The sequence below is a fragment of the Morone saxatilis genome, unplaced genomic scaffold (genome assembly GCF_004916995.1).
Source record: "Morone saxatilis isolate NCDOM2014 unplaced genomic scaffold, NCSU_SB_2.0 Contig12, whole genome shotgun sequence".
Classification (NCBI taxonomy): Eukaryota; Metazoa; Chordata; class Actinopteri; family Moronidae; genus Morone; species Morone saxatilis.
Window position 1 is genome coordinate 2815867 of NW_023339674.1, and position 25210 is coordinate 2841076.

At 39.9% G+C, this 25210-nt stretch overlaps 1 protein-coding gene across 2 annotated transcripts; it reads right to left on the reverse strand.

Annotated features, from left to right (window-relative positions):
- Nucleotides 1-1298: 1298 nt before the first annotated feature.
- mylk4b (myosin light chain kinase family, member 4b) lies at nt 1299-22851 on the reverse strand. Of its 2 annotated transcripts, none has more exons than XM_035653962.1 (13): nt 22394-22851; nt 9120-9201; nt 7872-8286; nt 7450-7679; nt 6528-6633; nt 5701-5794; nt 4929-5038; nt 4665-4806; nt 4174-4244; nt 3956-4084; nt 3640-3871; nt 2785-2833; nt 1299-2676 (listed from the first exon to the last, which is right to left on the reverse strand). In XM_035653962.1, the coding sequence occupies exons 1-12, from the start codon at nt 22529-22531 to the stop codon at nt 2789-2791; spliced, it is 1794 nt and encodes a 597-aa protein (XP_035509855.1). In that variant the 5' UTR covers nt 22532-22851; the 3' UTR covers nt 1299-2676; nt 2785-2788. The 2 variants fall into 2 exon arrangements, with proteins under 2 accessions (XP_035509855.1, XP_035509854.1); XM_035653961.1 differs by lacking the exon at nt 22394-22851 and adding an exon at nt 10519-15456.
- Between the last annotated feature and the right edge of the window lie 2359 nt (nt 22852-25210).

The window sequence follows — 25210 nt, forward strand, 5'->3', positions numbered from 1 at the left end:
CTTATTCCATGCTCCTTATTCCATTACAACTGAAGAGAAAGAATGTGTCTGTGTATATTTTACTGAAACTTCAGACAGAAATAAACAGAGCTTGGAGATTTAATTGAGATGAGGTTGTGAAATTATTTATGTTAACTAATTGAATTTTGGTTGAAGCTGGATTTCCTGTTCTCTCCCTGTTCCCAGAGCCCCTCACTTGCTTCAAAGGTTTGATTTGCACTGATAAATGAAGTTCATTGTGAGACAGCAATCTGATATTTTAATGGATGTGAAAATGTCCCCATGCAGCATATATGTATGTGTGTGAACCCAGAACTAGTCTGTTCTGTGGTATTTTTATGGGGGGGAAAAAAATTGTATTTCTCGCTTGGGAAACTGACTGGAACCGTCTGCCTTAGCATATCAGGTGATGAGAGAAATGCCCTCATATTCCTCTCCAGGAATTTCTGCTTTGACCCACATTTGTTGTCTTCTCTTTCATACACTCTCTTTGTCTCTCCAAAACAGGCAGAAATCCCTCACCATACACAAAGAGGTGTTTGTTTTTCCAGGTGAATGATACTGAGGGGAACGTAGCTTGGAGCTCAGTTGTTAAAGGAGGTTTGGATCTTCGACAGCAAGGCCAGGACAAGCAGGATCACTGCTCTTCCTGACTTTCATTTAATCCGTATGTTGATTATGCCAGTTTTTTCATTTTCCAATTTTATTTTAGAGGTAAGATACCCAAACAGGAAGTTTTATTATTGCGTCTGGAACATGATTTCCAAATATTTCTTTTGCTGCGTTTGGCAATTTATGTGTGCAGATTTCAGCTTTTCTTCTTATCTTCAAGGCTTTTGTACAGCATAACCTACCAAAATAAAATCAAAATATACAGGAAATGTCTTTAGTTTTAGTCAATTTTGTCAAATTTGTGCAGATGTTTATTGAGACTGGGATGTCCACCTGAGTTAATGTGTTTATATTGTAATACCTATTTTGACAAATACTCCCATATTATTATAATAAACTAACTAAGGTGGAACTAATAAAAACTAAACTAAAACAAGCAAACCGACTCTGGAAACTAACTGAAACTGAAGTGAATTGAAAACAAAAAACAAAATAAGACTGAATACTGATAAAAAAAATACAAAACTGTAACAACTCTGGTGTGGGCATACAGGAATATGAAACATAAGCTACCTAATATATACTTCAGAATGTGGATAGGCCTACGTATTAAGTCAAAATTAATCTCAGTATACATTTTTTTGTATATACTCACAACGTCACATACAAAGAAATACACTGTGAGAAAGAGTGCAAATGTTTTCTAGTGTGCTTTATTTATTTGCTTATTTATATTCTACATGTATGTATGTCTCATCATTACAGAAGAAAACTTGAAAAAAAGTATCATAAATTCAAATAAACAAGTATTCAAAATCACAAAGCTTTTCCATTTCCAAATGGAACAGCCAACAACTGAGTGACGGAAATTCACCCAACTTCCCATCTCTGAGGCAGAATAGGACAATAAAGCACCGACTGGTGTCTCCTCCGCTCTGTTGTTGGCTCTCCATAAAGCTGAACTGTGCATCCACACAGTATGTGCATAACTAAGTGAAGTCCTGTTTGTCTCCCCTGAAAATAAAATCCCATCTTGAATAAAAACTTTGCACTTCAAGTACAGTCTGGTGTTGAACCAGTAAATAAATGAACATAAGAATCCACTTCAGTCATAAACATGAATCATTCATAGGTAGTATTCTGTTGTTGTTCGTTATGCCTTCATGGAAGGTGAAAGGGCTACTCCAAACTGCCGAAGCAAAGGTGAGCTAGTGGCATTAACGCATACAGAAGGAAATCCAGTCTACAGTGAAAATGTACCAGAGAATTTGACATGGACAGGGAAGTATTCAGTCATTGAGATGTTCTCACTTTTCAGGGGAATGAGAGTATGCAGTGTTGTGTTATATACAAAATAAATTAATGTGGTGTGAAATCAACTTCAACCGATTTCAACATATATTTTTACCTTATGTTCGAGAATTAATAACATTTTCATAAGACTTGTAAATTAAAAGAAAGAAAAAAATCTGTATTCACAAAAATATATTATTATAATAATAGCATTCAGTCTATATTTGTTTAACGTTGTTTGCTAAATCTTGAAGAAATAGGCCAAAAAGTGCAAAGCATGCAACATACCAGGACAACATGACAGACTGATCACTGGCAAACAGGAGTCTGTTTGATGCTAAACTGCTGATTTTCAGGGATTCACGTGGAAGTTGTAGAAGTGACAAGTAATTCAGGCTTTTAGTCTCTAATATTTTGGATTCCCCATTGTGATACAGGTGGTTATTTTACCTTGGCAGCAACAGAAACTACACACCACCATAGATCTAGAGAGTCCTCACTGGTTCAGTCGGAGGTTGTGTGCTCACAGGACGGTAAGCATGCTAGCAGGTGGTTTGTGCCTTGAAGGCAGCATTAACAAATGTCTGTTCTGTTTCCCTGCGGGGCTCTCTATCACCATTCAGACCAGAACTACAAGCTGAGGAGCTAAGCTAACGGGAGGATGCGAAGCAGAGAGTAGTTATCCAGTATACAGGTACAGCAGCATTGGTCCAGTGTTGGGCTCCAGGGCCCTACATTGTCAAAAGGCATGCTGAGGGCCTCACAGTGTTTCTAGGAGGTAAACAGAAAAAAAGGGCAGATTTTAGGCTTCAAGTTCATTTTAAGTATGAGTAAGATTGAGAATGAATCAACTGTTATGTTTGCTAAGGAGAATCTTACCTGTCTAGCTCTCTGGAGAAGGAGCATGTGTGGAGTGGCACTTGTTTTTCTGCAATGAGAGAGGACTCCAATTAGGGCACTGGAACAAACACTTGTATAAACACTGGTTTGTGAGTCCATCAATACATGATTTTGAGATTGGGTTTTGTCATATTGCTTCGTAGGTCAAGAATGAACTTCCATGCTCTTAGTTAAAACAGTCCTGAGATGTGGTGTCTACACTAACACACCATTTACAAACATCATAATCAACTGATCAATGGAAAAAATAGTTCTAAATTAATTAATTTAGTGGTTCTAAAAACTTTTTCTGTCGTGCACCCCTGTAGAAGTAGTAGTATGATAGGGTAAGCAACCAATAAAAAAGGATCTAAGTTGACTCTTAGTGAAATTAAGATCACAATGATCACATTTCCACAATAAAAATCCCTTCAACGCCCACCCTGCAGTGGCTCTGTGACTCAGCGGAAGGGCCTGCCCCACAGTTTGGGAACCACTGGAATAAATTAATTTCTATTTAAAGGATTCCCTAAACATTTAATGTTGCGGGTTTCCTGCTGGCCTAAGGGACTGAGACACTGACATCTCAGGGTTCCCTCTTCTCTCTCCTCACCTATGTCCTGTTACCTATTGACTAAAGAGTTTTAAAGCTTTTATATTTGTTTTTTTATGTGGCAATTTGCAAATGTGTCTACCTATCATGATAATTCAGAATTTGTCTTGCCGTTATCATTTGACGGTTAGCTGAAATAAGAAGTGTGCCAACTAAAAATGAACCCACAGAGAGGAGAAACAAGAGCTCTGATTGGCCAGCTGTTTAACAGTGCATCTTAAAAACCAAATGCCATTCATTACCTTCTGATTTAGTCGATAGTGCAGACTCCGGTCTGACAGCCAGGGGTGTCTGAGGGACTCTGCTGCGCTCATCCTCCAGCTCTTGCTCTTCACCAGCAGAAGGGTGATGAAGTCTTTGGCCTCGTCAGAGATGTCCGTAAACTCCTCCTCCTCAAAGTTCCACTGACAGGCCAGGATGTTGTTCAGCGTCTCGTTGTCGTCGTCCCCCAGAAACGGAGACAAGCCACTGAGCCTGGACCAGGAGGAAACAGGTCAGGAATGCTACTGTGTGTCTTTTTTATATATGTGTGTGTGTGAATGAACATCCACAACTCACAGCATGTAAGTGATGACGCCAAGGCTCCACATGTCTGTGGGGAATGAAACAAACTCATAGTTGATGACTTCAGGAGCTAAAAATTCAGGCGTTCCAAAGTTGACCCTCAGCTTCTCTCTGGGTTTATACCTGTTGGAGACACAAAAGCAGAAATATAAGAGTTATATCTCAGGCCCTGTTATGAAAGCTTTTAACTGTAAATAGATGAGGAGTTTTACCTCCTGGCCAGGCCAAAGTCAATGATTTTAATCTTGTTAGTGGCTCTGCTGACACAAAGAATGTTCTCTGGCTGAAAAAGAACAAAAAGAACCATTACAGATAAATCTCTGGTTTTCTTTACTGTCCTTTAGACAGAAGTGCAATTAAGTCAGAGACAGATATATAGTCTGATATATAATAAGTACATTTTTTTAAGGTTAGATCATCTTGTCTTAACAATTTCTTTATTGTATTTAATCCTAGTAAGATGCTGCAGTGGAGTATTTACAGTAGTTAAACATAACTAAAAAGTTAGAACTATACACAAATAGAGTATTTAAATAATGGAAACAACATTTTAGTGAGGTTTTCAATGAAAAAAGTTAACTTAAAGATGGGTAATAGAGTGCATGGCAATGAGAAAAACTTGTACATTTATCAATATGACAGTAAAATGAGAAGATATTACTGACTGCGATAACATGAGATCACTAATTGAAGCAGAGGTTACCTTGAGGTCAAGATGTAGGATGTACATCTTATGCATGTACTGCAGCCCTTCACAGATCTGACGTATAAACAGCACCGTGTCCAACTCTGTCAGGTTGTAGTTCTCATCAATGATGCGGTCAAACAGCTCCCCTCCCTCCACACTACGGCACAGACACACACACGCACACACACAATTACAGCAACAAAGAGCTTGTAACTTTGTTTTATTGACAAGTGAAAATGCATACTGTACGCCCACACGCATGCAAGTACCCGGACGTACTATTCCATGACCAGGATGATGTCATGGCGTGACTCAAAGGCGGCGTACAGCTGGATGAGGTTGGCATGATTCAGTTGATTCATCACCTGGATCTCATTCCTTACCACCTCCTGAGAGACAGACAGAAACACACAAGAGTCAGTTAACACACAGAGTGATTTTTGGTTTCTAAGACTTTAAGGCTGTTAAACATATGAGCCAGGAAGTCAAGAGTCAAGTGTATTGTTCTTTTTCACTTTCCCAGTCGGGCAAGTGGTTCAATTCTTGAAATGAGTGCCTGAGTTACTAGATTCACTAAAAGTGGCATTTTACTTGCCCTGGGCAGTTGGGCAATCCTTATTGTTGAGCCCTGCATACAGACAGACAAGCAGGGTTTGCCAACACAGTCACTTTTGTCACTGATGATCACAGATAGCAACATGAGCCAGCCAAGGATTTGGCTGTGTGTTTGCTGGGCTTTTGGTCGGCTTCGAGATTTTTGAATATCTCAGATGATAATGTAACCACAAAGCTATGCTCGGACATCGGACCTCTCCCACATCTCTTTCAGATGACCCAGAGTAAGAAAGACACAATGAGGCTGACAAATTGGCACATGCCCACGCCCTCTGGGCTGCTGAGCTGTCTATTTTTAAAATGTAATCCTTAATGGTGCTTAGCAATGATAAAATTAACCATCCATTAGACTGTCTGGGAAACAGGCATCCCAATACCGTTGCTTAACAAGGATTCTGTTTTGTATTCAGCGTTCATTGGCTGATCTTTACTGCACCTTCTCTTTCTGGCTCCTGGCTTTGATGATCTTGGCAGCCAGCATCAGACCAGACGAGTTCTCCATGCACTTGTGGACTTGTCCAAAACGTCCCCTAATGAAAGAAAAGCAAACACGCTTGTTTTAGTGCTCAATGATCCGCAGAAAATTATGATTACAATTTAGATTTTTTTGAATAATTGTTTAAGTATTTTACCATGGTCAAATTCCCAATAATTGCTGGATCCAGAATCTCAAACAAAGAACTTTCTGCTTATCTCTGTTTTATATCATTGTAAACTGAATATCTTTGGATTTTGGACAAAGCATAAAAAATGAATTTTGGGAACTCTGCAAATTGATTTTTGTTAGTTTTTTCTTACGTTTATAGACCACACAAAAATCTTTTGTTTTAATTGTAAAGTAACTTAATTGATAATGAAAATAACCATTAATTGTAGCTCTTTCTTATACACACGCGTCATCATCATAAGCTTCTTCATTCACACAGAAATTAGATCTATATACTGTGCCATTATGTCAGAGATTTGAGACATGTGCTTGCGTGTTGAGGGGTAATCTCCAGTATGAGAGGCAGGATTTAGCACCGATCTATTACATCAGAGAGACCCTAACCCGCTTTGCCCCATGAGGCCTGCAATCATCTGCCCTTTAGGGGGCAATTAAAAGGTATTGGAAAAAACTATTAGGCGTCCCCTCACAGGGTGTGAGATCCTTTGTTATTTCATTACAGAGGGCCAATCCATTCAGATGTCTGTGGCTGTAACTGAGTGAAATAAAAATAAGCTGTTAAGGGCTGGTTATTCTGTGGTTCTCTTTTTACTCACCCTCCCAGGACCTCGTCTCTGTTGATTGTGTAATAGGTGGCTATCTGATGGGGTTTGGGAGTCACGATGCGATGGTCGAAAGGTGCTAACGGTGGAGGGCTTGAGTCTGAGGAAAGCATAAAGAAATATAGACAAAATGAATAAAAAGTTTGCAAAACAGACAGTATGAAACGGGGACAGAGGCAGAGACGCAGGCCCAGAAACAAAAGGGTTCAAAATAGCAACATGCCAATGTCTCATTATCTGCTCTGCCAGCTGTGCCGACTGACGTGTTAGTGACGCTTAAACAGGCACGGTGTTATGACACTGGATCTGCTTCAACATCTAAGGAACAAAAAGTCAAATGTCACCAGCTTACAACCAAGATAGGTCATCTTTTATGGTTACAATCTGTTTTGCCTGATCTGCAGGCTTTTATTTGGACAGTTTTTGACTGAAGAAATGTTTCTTTGTGACTAAAAGTGTTGTATTTTAATGTAAATGTTATATAATTATATATAATATATATATAATATTATAATATATAATAATAAATAATAATAATAAAAACATATAAAAAGCAGAAAAAGCAGAACCCCTAAAACTTAAATTTAATTTTGTAATACAAATATGAGTTATTTTCTTTCAACACAGCAATAAAAAGTTTATATGGTGACATAAGACCATATACACAAGAGGATTTGACAAAGCCCAGGTCTAAATTTCAAAATAAATGTAGGCTAGACGTCGCCACTAATCATCATTCTGCCAACATATGTCCACAACTCATTCCCACCAAAATTGAAAGTTAGACATGAAAACAAATTGCAAAAACCTCTCTAAAACCAAGAACATGATCTCAGTGTTCTAAGCTGGAACTCCAGTTCAGTTTTCTTAGATTGTTTCTGATGCATTCATGCAAAGTCAAAGTGAAATGTCTCACCAATAATAAATTCCTTCAATGCCGACTCTCCTTCCTTCCCCTCCTCTTCCGCCTCTGCCTTTGCTTCATCAGATTTGGAAGCCTGCAGCTCGCCCCCCTCCACCACCTGTCCATCAGCAGTTTCCACCTTACTGTCTTCCACTCTGCTTTTTTTGAGGTCATCCATCACCAGGTCTTCTTCTGTGACACGACGCTTGCTGCAAGTGGCCACATCGCCGACTTCCTCAGAGCTACACAGTTAATAAAACATAAAAGGAAAAATTGAATATTTCATTTAATTCAGTTTTGTTTTATTTTTTGTTTCCTTCTCATGAAGAATTGGCTCTTAACTGACTTCTCTGACTTGCACACATAAAAATGTAAAAAACGAAATAAAAGTAAACACAATACTGACACACAGTCTTGTGATTTGTGAGATATACCTTTCCTGTGGAAGGAGGGAGGTCTTGCAGATATCTGCACTTGAGGCTGTTTCTAATTTTGACGACTCTTCTGCCTCGACACTGTGCTTTTTCTTCCCATCATCCTCCACTTTTCCAGCTTGTTCTAGACTAACATCTTCAGCCTTTTGCTCTTCTTCTGACTCTGACTCCTCAAAGAAATCCCCCTCCTCCTCCTCTTTCTCCTTAGTTGCCTTCTTCCTCTCCTCTGACTGGGCGGCAGAGGTGTGTGGTCCGTCCAGGATCAGCTCAGCAGGCTCCTGTCTTCTTCCTCCACTTCCCCTGTCCTCGCCCCTCTCACTGTCGGCCTCTGCTTTTCCATGGGAATGCTCGGTGTTCTGTCTGTTGAGCTTTTCCACCTGTTCCTGCAGCACAGGCTCATTCAGCGAGGGCGTGTCTGATATGGGAAAAACAAAGCAAACAAAGAGGCTATTACATTTTTAACCAGACTAGGGAAGGCGATATTAGTCAGTCAGTTTGTCCACCACTTTGATCCATAGTGAACTTTCTCAGCTATTGAATGGATTGCCATACAGTTTGGTACATTCATCCATGGTGCCCAAAGGATAAATCTTAATGACTTTGGTGATCCCCTGCTTTTCCAAATTGATTGATTCTAAAATGATGCTTAAATTCCTATATTCTGCTGTATTTTAGATTATTACTAACATAATGTTAGCATGATGAATGTAAAGTTAGCAAAAGTTGAGCCAGAGAAAATGAAGAAAGCAAAGCCATGTGCAGACCCTAGACACTGTGAGTGTATTGTATGCCATACTGATGTCCACATTAAAGCTAGAACAATATTTGCCAGACCAATGTATCAGCCAATATTACCTTCTTATGTGTAGTGGGGTACGTATGTGTCGGCTGCCAACTAACAAGAAACTTGAGTACAGAAATGCAACAGTCGGTTTGAGTTACTTTAAAAAAGTGTCACAGTTGCATAGTTTGTCCACCAGAGAGCACTAACAAGTCGATTTTTACACTGTCAAATGTCCCATTCAGTATGTATTTACCTAATAATTCTAATTAATATCAAGATTTTAGGTTTAATTTATGTGTTTATGTTTATATATACGTAAAATATATCATCAGATTTTTTTTAACTTAAATTTTAAAATCCAGTATTATTATACTATTCCAGCAGTTCATTGGAGAACAGAGATGGACATTTCTGCATAAACTCAGGGGATAGGAAGTAGTGTGTTATTTCCTGTTTGAGCCTACCTGACGTGTCCTGAGGTCTTCTCTTCTTCTGGGCCTTTAAGCCCTTCAGGCTCAGCTTTGCTTTATCCTTGTCATCCTTTGCCTTGTTGTAGAAAGAAGAAACAAGCATTTGACAATGGATCCTCACAGTGACAGGCATGGGCTTGAACCAGAATTTAAAGAACAAACTCTTATATTTGCAACAGTTCTTTTTTACCCGTAAAAGGGGTCAGAAGTAGTCTAAGGTTATGGAGCCAGGAGTCGGCTTTCTGATGGGAACAGCGTAGTCATATATGTGTTTCCATTTGCACAGTAGCCAGAGAGCAAGCTAAAGTGTTTGTTAGTGTTTCTATGGTTGCCCTCGTAACTTAAGTATGATGTTCTGGGGGACGGATGCCTTCTCCAGGAGAAAGAGGAAAGGTCACATATCATCTGTAGCAGACGACATGCCGCACAAAACAGGAAACAGTTTTATTCACTCTTTCCCGCAATGATTAAAGAACACACCATCAATATTTTGAAACTGATATTTTTACAGAATGGCAGAAGAAAAAAAATCAGGTGATCCACTACAGTCATTTAATGTGTCTGACAGAGGCTTTTTGGTGTAATAAATCTGTTTGCCCATTCCTAAAAAACGCTTGTGAATCAGCAGAATTCAAGTACGTAAGATATTCCATGTCACACACAAACTTAGACATATACTCTGCAAAAGAAGCTATGCACCAATCCTAGAATAACAAACATGCACAGTGTGATGCAGACTATGTGTGGCTTCATACAAGGGCAACAGCCCATCTAATTAATCAAAGCAGTAATAATGTCACCTATTCAGAACAGGCCAGGCGAGTGCTAAACTGACGCTGTGCAGCTGCAGTCCTACCCATTGCTGATACAGACATGGTTTTGATAAGATAACCAGTCTGACTCTTATCATTTACACCTCAGACAGTCCCTACACAGAGGAAAATTACTTAACATTGCAAAGAACAACATGTGGAAGTACAGTAGAGCTAATAATAGGAGCCATATCAGAAGTAAGAGGAATGAGTAGCAGCTTTAAGAAGGAACTTAAAAAACATGTTAAGACCCAGTTGAAGTTGCACTGTTTGTATTTTATCTTCAAAATCTTCTTTTTTTAGAGCCAGCTATTTATAATGTGCCAACAGGTCACATAATCCATCAAAAGTCATCCAATGTCATTAGCAACCTCTCAGACAGAACTTAATGCGTCTGCCACAATGATCACAATGCAATTAGACCTTTCACTATGTTGCCATTAAGTTACACAGTAACAGAACTTTCCTCAAAGTACTCAAATGTTGGAGAAAACAGACTAGAACAAACTAGACATTTAATTTTGAGGTTGTTCTGGTCCACTTTTTGCAGGAGAACCCTGTAATGCTGTTAAACCTCTCACCTTCTTGAAAGCCTTGTTTCCAGGCTGTTTAAACAGCAACTCCACCAGCCTGGAGCTCTTCACCACCTCCCCAATGAAGCTGATCACCTGCTGGGTGCTCTCCACCAGCTTCTCCACACCTTCCAGCCTGCGTCCCTGACACTCCATCCGCTCGCTGGTCCTCTGCACGGCCCCACGCAGCTCCCTGCACACCTCAAACCCAGACCCACGCCTACCCCCGTGGCCCTCTTCACGCAAAGAGGCCAGATCTCGACCCATTCCCCTGACGTCCTGGGACAAGCCATCCAGCCGGGTCAGAACAGTCTGCTGCATGTTGAGCAAACGCTCCATCTGAGAGCTCAGGGAGTCCATCCGGTTCTCCACGCAGCGCAGGGTGGCTTCATGGGGGGAGGAAGGTGATGATGAAGATGAAGAAGCTAGTGACTTGTCTGATCCATTAAGTGAGAGCTTCCTACCACCGGGCTTCTGCCCATGAAGAGGGTTAGGGTCGTAGACTTTGGCCAAAGAGTTGACAAGGCTGGAGCTCATGACTGATTTACAGGAGATGTCCTTACAAACAGCAAAAACTTTTCACCCACTAATAAGGTCCGTTCACATTCATGCAGTCTCAGTGGCCGCAGCAACATAAACCATACTACCAAGACAAAGCCACAGGGAGAAGAAAAGAAGTGGAGGGAGAACAGAGATCTCTCCCTCAGCACTGCGCCACAGAGACGAGTTTTAAGAATAGCAAATGGCTTTCCTCCAAATTAAAGTGCAGCCCCCTGTGGACGTCAGGGACTGAGTGGCCAGTGATAAGAGCTGAGGGCTCGGGTGTGCAGTTGGGGATTGATGCGGGTTAGGGGGAGATGCTGGAGAGGATCGCTATGTGACATTTGAGACACTTCAAAAGCCCTTCAGTCAGGTGTCAGAATCCCAAGAATCTGGGACTGAAATATGACGCTGTAAAAAGCAAGACAAACAAATAAAATGTACAGCCAATAAAAAAAACAGAAGACCACCGAATCTGATCATTAAGACCTCCTGCAAAGTTTCAGCCAGTGTAGTAGCATGAGTATACAGTATATTTTGCTCAACATGGATCTTGTTTTCAGATTCTATGTGGAACTATACAGTTTTTACATTGTGCCATAATAGGAAGTGGGGTGACAGGCTTCCCAATATAGGCTGACTGTCCATGCAACGTGAGGGACTAGACAACGGAAGAAAACAGGAAACAGGTGATACCGCTGACACCTAAGAACTGTTGATACAAAGAAGAAGGGGATTGTGCGAGAGGAAACCTATTGCACGTGTGTTGCTGCTGAGAACTTAAGAAGATGAACTGACACAGATATGGACATGGATACATATAAGTTCGACCACATACAAACGATTGACACTTATTGAGACGTGTCTGACTGGGCACACTGACCTCAAACCTTTCCACCTCTCAGTACAGTGGTATCTGGAGTAGACAGGGTGACAAAACGCCGGCGCCTATATACTGGCAACCATCTGTCAACACCGGAAAAACCTGACCTACGCTCTGTCCCTTAGCACTGTTCCCAGTACAGACAGCTCTTCAGCTGTCAGGTTTAACACTCATATCCCCAGTCAATTTACTATAAGGTGAGAATGAAAGAGGACACTGTGCAAGTGCAGACAGAGTACAGGACATACTGTGGAAATACACGTTTGTTTACTGATTGGACAAACGAGATCATTGATCAGGAAATTAGTTTTCACAATGCAGCAAACATTAATACGATGCCTTTCTTAGTCAGAACTGCCAGTCCAACATACTACTATCCAGGGATTTAAAGGGCCACTTCATTTGTTTAAAACAAGCAGTATTGTTCTCTCCAAATACAAAATCACAGTTACTAGCCATTATCCACAAACTCTGCAGTTCAGATTTACTAAAAACTGCTTTTAACTGACATCCGCCAGGTAACTGTTTCTGTCTTTATGACAAAAGAAGAAACTTCTCACATTGGGTTCTTCTCGTCTCCCATTTACTAATTAGGGCTGAGCCTATGTAAACTGGGATTGGAGTTGCGGTAGGACCCAGTGTCCACACTGTGTGTCTGTGTCTGAAGACGAGAGCTGTGTTACATTCTCTACCTGAAGTAGTGTTCCTGCCTGTTAAAGGGAGTACATGATTGTTAAAGTTTGTTAAAGTAATTAAAGCTGTAATTTTAGAGGATTGGCTTCTCCTTAGTTTTTTTTTAAAGAAAGCTAGTTTACAGTTGCATCTTTTGTGTAGTATTGTAAGTATTAATATTTCTGTTTAATCGTAATAAAACAAACTCATGTGGGTTCTTTCTCTTTGGTAAATTATTATTATTTTTTTAATAAAAAATATTTCCTTTTGGGCACTTTAGGGCCTTCGTAGTTACTCCCCACAACTCCTCAACATCACTTGGGGGTCGTGGAACCAGCTATGAACAGTACATATTATCAGCTTATGAAGTTAGTAATGGCAAACATGTTAGTTAGCAGTTGCCTACTGACACATCTAGTGTTCACGATGCAACATTAGCCATCATTTGGAGTCATTTAGGTCCAGTATTCACTCTCCTTTTAGCTCTGTTATGGTCTTCAACACCTACTGAGGAAAATATCTCACGTGCTGGCTGCTAGTCGCCAGCTTTGTCGTTTGTTGTTCAAAATAAATGGTAAACAAGGCTGATTAGAGTGGTGAGGGTGAATCAGAACAGTAAAGTTGTGGGCTGTCAAACCAAAATAATGAGCTGAAAGACGCTAAAATGCTCTGTAGAGATAATTCTCTGGGTGTGTCTCTACAAGTGACAACTTTCATATTACATATGGTCATTTGATCTATTGTTCATATACAAATATTGACTAGTGCGGCCTTAAACACTGTGTTACACTCAATTTAGATGACTAAAACAAAGAGAGCGCTGAGGAAAGGAGCAGGTTGGTGGTTGATTAGTCCGGGTCTGGTTCTGAGGGCAGTGGAAGGTTTAACTGTACCCTGTTGGACAATCTCTGCAATCCCCACTCAGAAAAGGTTACATGGTAAGATGAGAGCCAGTGTGGTATAGAAGCACTGTTTAGGAATGAGACTAACACAGCCTCTCCACTCTCACTACATATAGAATTACACAGCAGGAAGACACAGACAATACATAATGCTTATTCTAGTGCCACAGACTGTCCAGTAATCCAATATTACTCCAGTTCAATGGCCTGAACAACGTCAATGCAACAGAGTCACAATAATAGACTGTGTGACATGCAACAAACGTGTGCTGCCAGCTAATTGCTGCTGTTGTAGTGAACTGAGTCCACATGCAACAGTACGGTAGCTTGGCAAGCAATGAAAGCCGAAATGGAAAATAACTCTGAGTACATTTAAAGTACAATTCTCAGTTATTTGTGTATTTCCATTTTTCGAGCCTTAACCAATTTACTCCTCTACAAGTTTGTACTTGGCAAGAAATTAAATGAAATAGTGCATTGGCAAATTTTCACAAAAAATGTAAAATTTGCTGAATTTAAGATAACGTTCAGTCAATTCAAATCTTTAATTATGTCCGTTCACTATAGAGCATTAATACCCAGCCCTACATGTGATTCATTTTATAGGACTGTATACTCACGAGCTGAACCTGCGCCTACACCTTAAATGAGGCAGACTACCAAGGGTACCTAGTAATAGACTAGAAATTTTGGTCCACCTGACAACAGCTCAGTGACAGCTCTCTGATCTCTGACTGGGCCCTGGTCCAGCTCTGGGGCCCCCTGAATCATCCAGGGTTTCCCCTCATATGGCATCCCTACCCACAAAGATTTTATCATACCATCATCATGACTCACCCTACAAAGCCTCACTGGGACCAAAAATAATTGCATTCAAATAACTACGTTCAAAGGATCCTCATCATTCTCCAAGTTCAACACGAGAGGGTTGCACTTGAATGGCCACCAAAATGCCAAACACTCATGGTAGTTAAACTCATGGACGACTGGAAAGCAATTCACCAAGCCTAAATACTTTAATTTCTCTATCTTAATGTCTTATGTCTTTAACAGCCAGTGTATATTAGTGATAAACAACAAATACAGGCTTCTAAGGAGAAACAATATTACGGTATGCACAGCTTTTATTATTCACATTTTATAGGAGTTTTTTCAGTTATGTGATGTACAGTATTTACTGACATGTACAAACCCATGACACCATGCTTTTATAGCTGTATTATTACATGAAATGGAAATATTTAACATATCTTCCACAATGTATTTAAGCACATTTTCCCATAATTCACCCATGACAGATTTGCTATCTTGGCGTCATGGCTAGAATTCACATAAAAGCTATCTGCTCTGGGTCTGAACAGTGCCCCATATTGCAACATGCAATGTTATTGATGGAATCACTGGGAGGTTTTGCAGGGTTGAAAAGTTTACGTCAAATTTATCTTTTTATGGCGTAATAATTCCTTTGTGCTTTTTCCATCATTGTTAGAGGATGGTTGTCCAGTGGGACGAAAAGAGGGCTGAGCATTATCTCTGTAGCTCCACCTGCTGCTTTTCTATCTGACAAACCTACTTGTGTCACCGCTGGCTGATGACAGACTGTACTTTCACAGTTCAGCTGCTGTGATAACATTCGTTCAGCTCTCTGTTATGACCTCGGATGGACACTAAAAAAAAATCCTTTCATGGAATAGAGGTACTACATGACGCCAGCAAAGCATGTGTGTATATGTGTTTGTGCTGGGGAGGGTGATTAAGTCTAGCCTGTAAATATGTTATATAAGCTAGACAAGTATGTGACTCCTAAATGCATGCACACAAACAAACCTCCCTCCGTTATCATGAGTTTGCTGCTCACCATGAGCGTTATGTAACGTGAAGACAACTGGGAGTGATGGGACCAGTGTTTGAAAGAGGATTTTGGTGACCTCTGACCTTGTGGAAATCCCACCACCCCAAAACACACACACACACACACACACACACAAACCAGCAGAGCTTAGTGGAGAATTTCAGCAGAGGATCTCATGTTTCACTCAATCTCTCAGGGTCACAGTGTCAGCACAAACTGGTGGTGTAAACTTGCAGCTGGATAAAAATAATCTAATCTAAAATGTGTGTTTAAAGAGGCAAACAGGCCCAAAAATGAATTAATCTAAAAGCTATTAACATGAACATATCAACATTTGTGTGGTTAGGACCCTGCTGCAGTGCTCTTGAGCAAAGCACTAATACTGACCTTTGAGCCTGACCTCTCTAGAGGAAGATGAGCAAAGAGAAAATTATTTATGATAGATTCTTACTGTCTGACATCACATTTTCATGTTAGCAAGTCAATAATCTCAACATTATGTAGAGTGAAGCAGTAGTAGTAGTGAGCACACTATGCTGCTAAACAAATACATAAATCCATCAACACTAAAAATAGACAAATATATGTTGGAATGAATGCATATGACTGCATGAATAAAGGTTTATGAAAATCAATAAAGTTATTTAATAAAGAGGTGAAGAATTGTATTGATAAACAAGAATAAATCTTTATTCTATTTCTGTTTATTATTAGGGAAAACATCACACAGATATTGAGATATGATTCATGATTAGTGTGAGATTGATAATTTTTGCATCACAAATTAAATTTTCACTGAAAAAAATTATTAAAATCATAATGATAAAAAATAAAATTGTTTGGGGTCTGTACCAAACAAACATGATCTCTTAAATCTGAAGAACAAGATTTTGTAGCACTACAGTACTTCATTATAATGCTGTCACACATTTTCTAAAACATTGAAGCTTCTGTAATTTGCATATTGCACTTGCCATTTATTGCCATTTCAATAATATATTAGTTAATTGCACAGTCCTATTTATTATGTCCCTTTTCAGTTGTGTATGTGTGTTTATGTTGTATGTTATCACTTGTTGTCACATGTTGTGTTGATATTTAAAGTCTTTTTAGAAAATTTGCACTGTAAATCAATCAATATGTGCAACAATAGTTGCATGGGAGGCCTTATAAATGTACTGCGCTGTCTGTACTGTATACAGTAATATAACTTTGACAACATATAAAGTCCTGTAATGTAACTCATCAAAGCAATGCAGCAGTATTTGACAGTGTGTATATGATTGGGAGTAAATTGGCTAAAATTTTATCAATCATTGGTAGCTTATGATGATGGGTGTTGGGATGTGAGCTGCATTTCTGACTTGCTACCACTGGACGGCGGTAGAGGACCACAGACCCAGGAGTCCCCCTCTAACCACAGAACCTGCTGATGACTAAGTGGGAATTTGGAAGCTATTGGACAGCATTGTGGTAGAAGGTCACACCCAGCTGTTCTCTAGTTACCTTGAACCTTGACCTACTAACCCTCTACACACACGTATTCACAAGAATCCAACTAGTCAATGTTTGCCATGTTAGATCTACTGGACATGGTGACAGATCATAAACAGAACCTGCAGTCAAATATCCATCTGACTGCCAGCTGTGACTTTATCTTGGCCTGAACTTCAATTCATGTTAATTTCATCCTGCTCTCATTTACTGCTTTTGCACTCCCATAAAACCTTAAATGTCAAACGTTTTGTGTGCTTTAGCTGATTTACTGCAAATACGACTTCCTATTACTGCATACCAATTTGAATATTCAGTGTTTTAAACTTTAAAAGTGGGGTTTCCCTTTAACTTAATAAACACTGTGTTTGCTTACTATCTTGGAGTGATGCCTCATCTTGTTAACTCCTACATTTACAGATGACCTACTCTTCACACTGCACTGCACATATATCCAGTACACCGTTTGAAAAAAGTGGTCTAATTAAACTGATTCTGCTCTCCACACTCCACACTGCTGCAGCAGCTGCACTGTTCCTCTGCAAACTCTTCCAGTTAGCATGCAATATGTGATTTGCTGGTCTAAAGAGTATCAAAAAGTCTTTGTACTGCTGTACTATTCGTACTTACTGTCACACCCTTCCTTGAGATCTGTTCCATGTTCTCTGTTTCTACCACAGTGTTTGTTTTGAATGAATGAATTTGACGATTGGCGATGCTGGTAAATGCGTTCACCAAAATGTTTGTGCTGTGCTTGTTACTCTTCTGTATCTCAAACAAATCAATAAGGCACATTTGAATTTTATCTTTTTATACTGTGAACCAGTTGACCTCTGGTAACTGAGCTACTGCAACGGTATAACCACTGTTTTAGAAACATTTAAATTGGCCTAATACATACATAATACATACATATGTAGCTCAATCTTCTAGCTGAAATCATTTTAATGCTGTTGAAACAACCATAAGTGTCCGGTGTATGTCAGTTTACCATACACCTGCAAATGAGCAAAACTACTGGACTGCTGTTGTTATCAGTCTCAATAATAATAATAATGCATCAATACTTGTATTGCCGTTATAGCTTATAATAGGCCTGTTCTGATAGCATAGCTAACTGCATGATTAGCCTACTTTTACTATAGTAAAGTATTACGACACTATGCAGCATCATATTATATGTATTATTATATTATTATCAATGCTGCTGTGAGATTTTTTTTTTTAGGGAACCAAACAGTTCACAGCAATAACTGTTCAGACACAGCCCTGCTTCTATGGCTGCTGCGTCTACTTATTTGCATTGGCAACGTACAAAGTCGGGATTCATTTCATGAGCTTATTTTTGGAAGTGTGTATTATAATGCCTCGTGCTGCTGACTTCCACCACAGTAACATATGATACTTACGTTTAGCTAGGAGGTGAATGCATATTTTACCCTGGTGTTGCTGTCCTTTCACAAGGTTTCTTATTAGCACACTTTATCATAACTGTTGTCTTTAATAGAGGATAGTCCTGCTATTAATGAATTTAATATGACTGTTGCCCATTCACATAACATTCCTGTAATGCTAGCTTTAAAGAAAAGATTTATTTATGATTTATTTTATAGGGACAGTTACAGTAAACATAGACAGGCATGAAAACAGCTGATGTTGATGTTTATAACACCTGTTCCTTTAACCGCTTCAACTCAAAAGCAGTGGGTTTATACATCAAATTTTACCTAATAAACTCTCTATTTCTCTCTTCCGGTTAGCGTTCTACTGATAAGTCTTTCATCTGAGGGAAGACCCTCGGAGGCACGCTAATAAATCATTTCCCTGGATGAACTGCAACTCCCCATACAAAGTTAGCCAGGGCAATGGCCAGTGTGTACTGCGTGTGTGTGTCTGTCTGTGTGTGTGTGTGTGTGTGTGTGTTTGTTTGTATGTGTGTGTGTATAAGGCCCCACCACCATGTATCAGCACTGTGCTGGTAATGAGTTATGCAAACGGCTGAAAGTGGACACCATTCCGAGAGGCCATATGAGTTCAGGCGAAAACAGCACATTCCCCCGGAGTCCTAATACCAGGGAGAGAGACAGAGGAAGAAACATGAAGTCATGAGAGCTGAGGATCTAAAGTAAAATGTAGGTTCCATATACCCTTAAAAAGACTAAAAACATCATTGCAGGCCCCCTTTCCTTCAATTTACACAATATACAGACAGTGTGTAACCAATTTAATTACTGATCTGAATATGATTTTCTTGTCATGTCAAAATGTTCACAGTATTTATTATAAGCATTATACATATTTCTAGGAATCACAAAAATGTCTTGGCAACACTCTAACTCTCATATATTGAGGAGTAAGATGCACCCATTAACAATCTCATCAACACTGAATCCACTAATGTTCCTTTAAAGCCCTGAATTTAAAGTACAGGCTTTACTGTTCCCCATTTTTGATGAAATCCTACCATAAAATGTATCCGACAATTAATTGCCAGTGTAGTGAGAATTTATTTATATTCAGTCTCAGTACAGGGTGTCTTCAGGGATCATTTCATAAGGTCTTCAGTTAAATAATTTCTCCTTTCTCAATGTCCTGCCCAAACATCACGTTTCTGCAGAAAATACTTCAAATCAAGGACTCGAGATACTGTAGTTTCAAAATGTGATGTATCTGTCAATTGCAGGATCTATAAAACCCCCAGCACCGACACACATTCACCCCTGAATGTCCCTTTTTGTCTTCAACATGAAACTATCTTGGCTCTGTTCTTCCATCCCTCTTCTATTTGTTGGTGTGCTAATTTAGTCTGAGCTATGTAAGTGTGAGAATCTAAGGCAGGAGAAGCCCTTCTCACGTTAGTCATGCTCACACGCATTAGCACAAGCTGCAGTTTACTATGTACAAGCCTCATACAAAACCATTTGTCTGTATACTGTGTGGCCCAGGTCTAAGACATGCTGACGACAGGATTTTGATGATAAAGTTATAATTATTTTAGGTTTAAGACAAAAAGCAAAATAAGCACTCCACACAGATTGAACAGTCATATATATATACACATATATGCATATAAATGACACACAACTTTAAAAACAGTACTGTATTGTGTGCAAAATTAAAACGTAAAAGTAAACATGTAGACTATTGTCTACCTTGAAGCAAAAGAAAGATACGATAATGATAATATGCAGTAATGAATCTGTTGTATTTTGATGGAGTTAATCCATATTCAGACACTGTGTTTGACTAAATGAACTGTTACTAAAACTGTTATTTGAGTTAAATAGAACCATAAATCTTTCTGTTGCATGGACAAAAACAACAAAGCATTTAATAGAATATAGAGAAGCTCAATCTGACCTCATAAACCTCCAAAGATTCACAGAAACATGAGCTTTTCTGCTTGGTCACCATTTCAGTGACAGGCCAGGTCAGTTGGTGTTTTTTGACACTAATATATTATTTCCAGGATGCTGCAGGCAGGCCTTTTGTGTAAACCTGGAATTGAAGAAGAAAATTCTCACAGCTTCAACTGTAGAAGCTCCCGTGTGGCTTTGGCAAGAATGAAACCCGGCTACACAAATGGAGTTAAAGTGATGAAAGTTAATTAGAGGTCAAGTTAGGAGCAGTGTTGTTTCAGCACCTTGGACAGATCTCACTTAAGCAGGATTAACCTGGTCCGCCCCCAGGTTTCAAAAAGCTTCACTTCAAAGTTCAGACTTTACTTTGAGTCCCTTCAGTTCAGTCTGATCTCACTTTTGTTCATCTTAAAACCAGCACTGACATCATGTTGACACGTTTGGCTTAAACTGTCCTGGATAATAGAAATGATGAATAGAGTTATAAATCTCGCAGTAATAAGCCCACTGTCAGCTGAGACAAGAAGACTGAGACTAATAAAAATATTGAGCTGACACTGACAGGCTTCAACTGCTCAAAGCTCTCACGCTTTATGAGGAGTCAATTACATTTGCTTCCCGCTGGATTATGTTAACACAATAAACTGGTTTAAACCGGACACGGCATGTGTAGTGTAGAGGGCACAGGCTCGTCCGAATGGAGTGGTAGACTTAAGTGTTGTTGGACAGAATTTAGATGTCATTGCTGGTGTGTGACGCATGTATGATGCTGTTATGTTTTCCACTGACTGTCTACAGATGGATGCTTTGCTTGCCAAAGACTATTGTTGTTGCATTGTTGTTAAGTATCATGTTTAGTGCACTTCAGCAGTTCAGGCCAACAGCAGAAATGCTAGAGATGCCTGTGATGCCTCAGCTGATTTTTTTTACTGCCAGTAAACAGTAAATCCCTGAAAAACAGCTGTACTCTAAACACGCAGACTTGATAAGTCAATAATGCTCTACAGGGGAAGGAAAGTCCTGAAACATGCTAGTCTGTTCACATCACCAGAAACACAACTCCTCTTCTCAGAGTGAAAGCAGACACTAGGCCACCCACAGATAACACCAGCATTGCTGAGCTAAGATATTCCAGGGTCTTCTCTCCAAAGTCAAAGATATGATAATCACACCACCTACATGCAATCCTTCCAGCTACTTCTCTGCTCCCCTAGCCAGCGATTTGAAGGCCTTAATGCAGAAAAAACAATATTTTCACTGATTTATATAGTAGTCAGATAATAATTACACATTCCAATGCTGCACAATCCTCTAAAGATCTCTCTCTTTGCAGAGTAAAAAGTTGACAATGTTGACATGACAGTGTTCAGGGTGCTCATGATAAAGATCTGCATTGCAATACGCGTTGTAATAGACAACCACCAGATTTTTTTATTCAAGTAAATTTAATATCTCATGAATAATAGGGAAATTGTTCAAAACTGGCCATAGTTGCAATGTTAAGAAATCCTGAAGCTGGAGTCAGTCATTCTGGAGAAAGATAGTTGATTGTTGAGTCTTATTCCCAGGTCATCAAAACTGATGTTCTAGATTGCCAAATGTCTTTGTTTTTGACGCTTTGGGTTGCCAACGTATTGGTAGCCTATTTGACGACCTGTTAATAAGACTCAACAATCAACTTTTTTCTTCCAGAATGACTGGTCCTACCTTTAAATTACTGGATCCAATATACAGAAACTTAGGTAATTGTCCCTTTGTGTATGGTCAAACTTTCTATCAGATTTCATTCTAACATATCAACAGGTTTGTCAGATTTCCTGCTGCCTCACAGACAAACAAACAGGACAACATCACTTCCTTGGCAAGGACAACAATCACCTAAAACAGCTGGTTAATTTGGTTAATCAAAATGACTTGCCAAATGAAGAATGTTTGACTTTGGTATTAAGACAGCATTAGTGCGGGTGATAACGTGATAACATCCATTACTTCCGGTTCATGCAGGCCTGCAACTTGTCGGCCTCTGCCATAATCCACAACATGACAGCTGAGTACAATAAAGATTGTTGATTTATGACATTATTTACAACCCTTCTGCTGTTCATTCAGATTGAATGAACCTCTGGCATGTTCCCAAATTCACCTGCTCACATGTAGCACAGGTGCATGGACCTGTTTTTACCTGTATGTCTGCAGACGGTGTGGTACTTCCTCTCTTCTTGATAGAGAATAATTTCCACCATCGCCGCCATAGAAACGTGGCCACCAGACACACACTCCCCAATATCCAAACATCTTTATCCCTCAGGAAGTTCTCCATGATGGAAACCTTCCTCTCCTTGTCCCTGTTGTCCGCCTGCACAGGCTGTCTGTCTTATTTCAGCCTCTCTGCCGCCTGTGGCAAAGGAGTCTCAGGTGGTGGGCAACAAGTTGTTGACATGGGGCGACGCAGCGGGTGTTGATTATGAAATAGCCGGGCTTCTGTAGCTGGACATTGAATGCTCAATCTCTTGCTCACTACAGACTCGGACAAGATCAGGGGGTCTGGGCTGTCAAGTCACCTGCCTACCCAGCCAACCATTCACCCTCCACCCGGCTTCTTCCCTGCCTCCCACCCCAGGACCTAAAAGGAGGGAACATGCCGTCTCTGAGACGAGAACGGGACAGGTGGTGTTGGGTTCAGGGTGTCGCTGCTGTACGCAGAATCACATGCCCGCTGCTGCTGCTGGTATGTTAGTGAGACCCCTGCGGTATCCTTTAACTTCAGACACAGCACTTCATGCATGCATACTCCTAAGTATATCTGTCTAGCAGTTGCTTTGCCTCTCTGTACCTCACAAGCGGACATAATGGCGTGCATGCATCATTGCAGATGCATACAATGGCAGACAAGGTGACAATCACGTGCACATGTAAACAAACACCTGCATCTGTGTGGTTTATTTTTTCTGTGGCCACATGCTCCACTGGGGAAAAAAGAAGTTCTGTCAAGTAGTTGTCTTTTTTAGTCTCCACAATGTGTGTGAGAGAGAAAGTAAGGAGGACTTCTACATTTTACTGTCTATTAACTGTAGTATACAGTTATGTGAAACAAAGCTAAATGTTTGGGTGTGTAAAATAATAAAGTAGGAGAGAGAGTTAGAGATAAATAGTAAAATGTATCTAAATATTAAAGTAGACAGCACAAAAACACTCCGCCTGCTGCTTACTGCATGTTGACTGCACAGCACTGTGGACAAAGATGTACAGATCCACTCTATTTGTGACTGCAGATTTTCCTTTTTGGACTGTAAGTGCCTCTCTGTGTGCGACAGCTATCTGTCTGGATGGAGCTGATGATTTATACTACTGGGAAATGTGACCACTGTGCAGATCAGATCCCTCCCCATGCCCTGCCAAACCTGTCAGTTTACAGTTTGAAAGACTTTTAACCTTGGAGCCTTAACACATTTCTTTAAGTGAGGCTGAGGCCATTTTTTTTGTTCTTTACCGTGATTGTATCCATAAACAACCCTCAAGAAATCATATAGAAATGTGTATATAAATGGCAACTGAAAATTGATTATTTTCACACTGCTGTGGAGAGTGGCATTCACTACAGAACAGTATACTTTTAGCAGGTTGTCAGAAATGTGTTTTAATTTGAAGATTTTCTAAGATTGTAGAACTATTGCAGCAGTCCAAAGCAAGGTTGATATTACAAGCAGCAACAGATGGGTGGGTTCAAGGGTCAAAGGGGATAGAGCAGGACCCCTGGGAGGAAAAAATATATTCCCCAGTGGGAATCTGTGGAGAACCTCTGCAGAGATGGGCGCTGGAGTGACAGCATTTGTAAATGAAGCAGGTGTATCTGATGGTTGGCCTGCATGTTTCTAATGACTGGAGCAGTTTACAGTAGTTAAACTATGAAGACTGCAAATGGCACGTGGGTGGAGGACGGAGAACAGAAAAGCAAAGCGAGTAGAAGAACAGGTGGTGGAGCAAAGGTGCAACTGAAGTTGGAGTGCAGAGATGGACAGGAAGGTGAGAGAGTTGTTCACCGGGCACTGATAGGCTTAGGATCTTAAATTACATATGGTGCCTCCCATGTAACTGGAACATCTCCCTCAACGCTGCCTGGTGGGTATTTAGAAAGCACCACTGATTTATAGTTGGACAAGACAAAGAATAAGTAAGCCAAATTCCCAACATCATGGAGAAATGTTCACAATGCAAACACTTTCTGACACTTTTCTGCACTTCCAGTTAAGGCATTATAGTATGGTGAATGTTCCAACAATGAACAGTAGCTGCACTGAGATCAAACAGCTGCTGGACCATTAATATATGATTGTGTACACGCCTTACTTCATGGGTTATATATTCTCAATAAACTGAACTGGTCTCAAAAAGAGGAAATTATAATAATGACCAGTTCAGTTTACTTTGCTTCTTAAAATATAATATAAAGATGGCAACTTGCCAAATATTTAACCTCATACTGTGTAATAAATAACTCTATTTAACTGTAATTTTACGTGTTGCCTTTGGCTCCTTACAGCTAAAATACCTGTGCTAATGTATAAGCACTATAAATATTTGTTAACATTACAAATGAATCATTTAAGATTACCTAAAAGTTCATTTTTGCAGGCCCCCCTGTTTTCTATAATATTTTAAATGATTACATTGTACTGATATCACATTAATACCTGAAAGTGACATCCAACATCTTCTCCTCATAGTAACCGACATTAACAGTAACTCATATCCACTGGATTCATTTTCCACACCAAGCAAAGCAAACTGGCCCAGGGCTGCCATCTTGTGGCAGCTAGAGATGTGTGCATTGACCAGTCTGTGTTTTACTGTGTGAGTTGAGGAAGTTCAAGCAGACAATACAAAACATGAAAAGATCTGCAGCTCCCTCTAGTGAGCTTGTTGTACTGTATTCCACCTGTCTGAGCATGTTGTACCTGCCAACAGGTGCAGAGACCCAGAATAGTGTTTGCTGTGTGTT

Coding starts and splice junctions, on each gene's coding strand:
- mylk4b (XM_035653961.1), bottom strand. CDS start 11,046: ATGAGCTCCAGCCTTGTCAACTCTTTGGCCAAAGTCTACGACCCTAAC. Junction 6,634..7,449: donor ATTGAAGGAATTTATTATTG/GTGAGACATTTC, acceptor TGCTTTCCTCAG/ACTCAAGCCCTCCACCGTTA. Junction 4,807..4,928: donor ATCATCCTGGTCATGGAATA/GTACGTCCGGGT, acceptor TCTGTGCCGTAG/TGTGGAGGGAGGGGAGCTGT.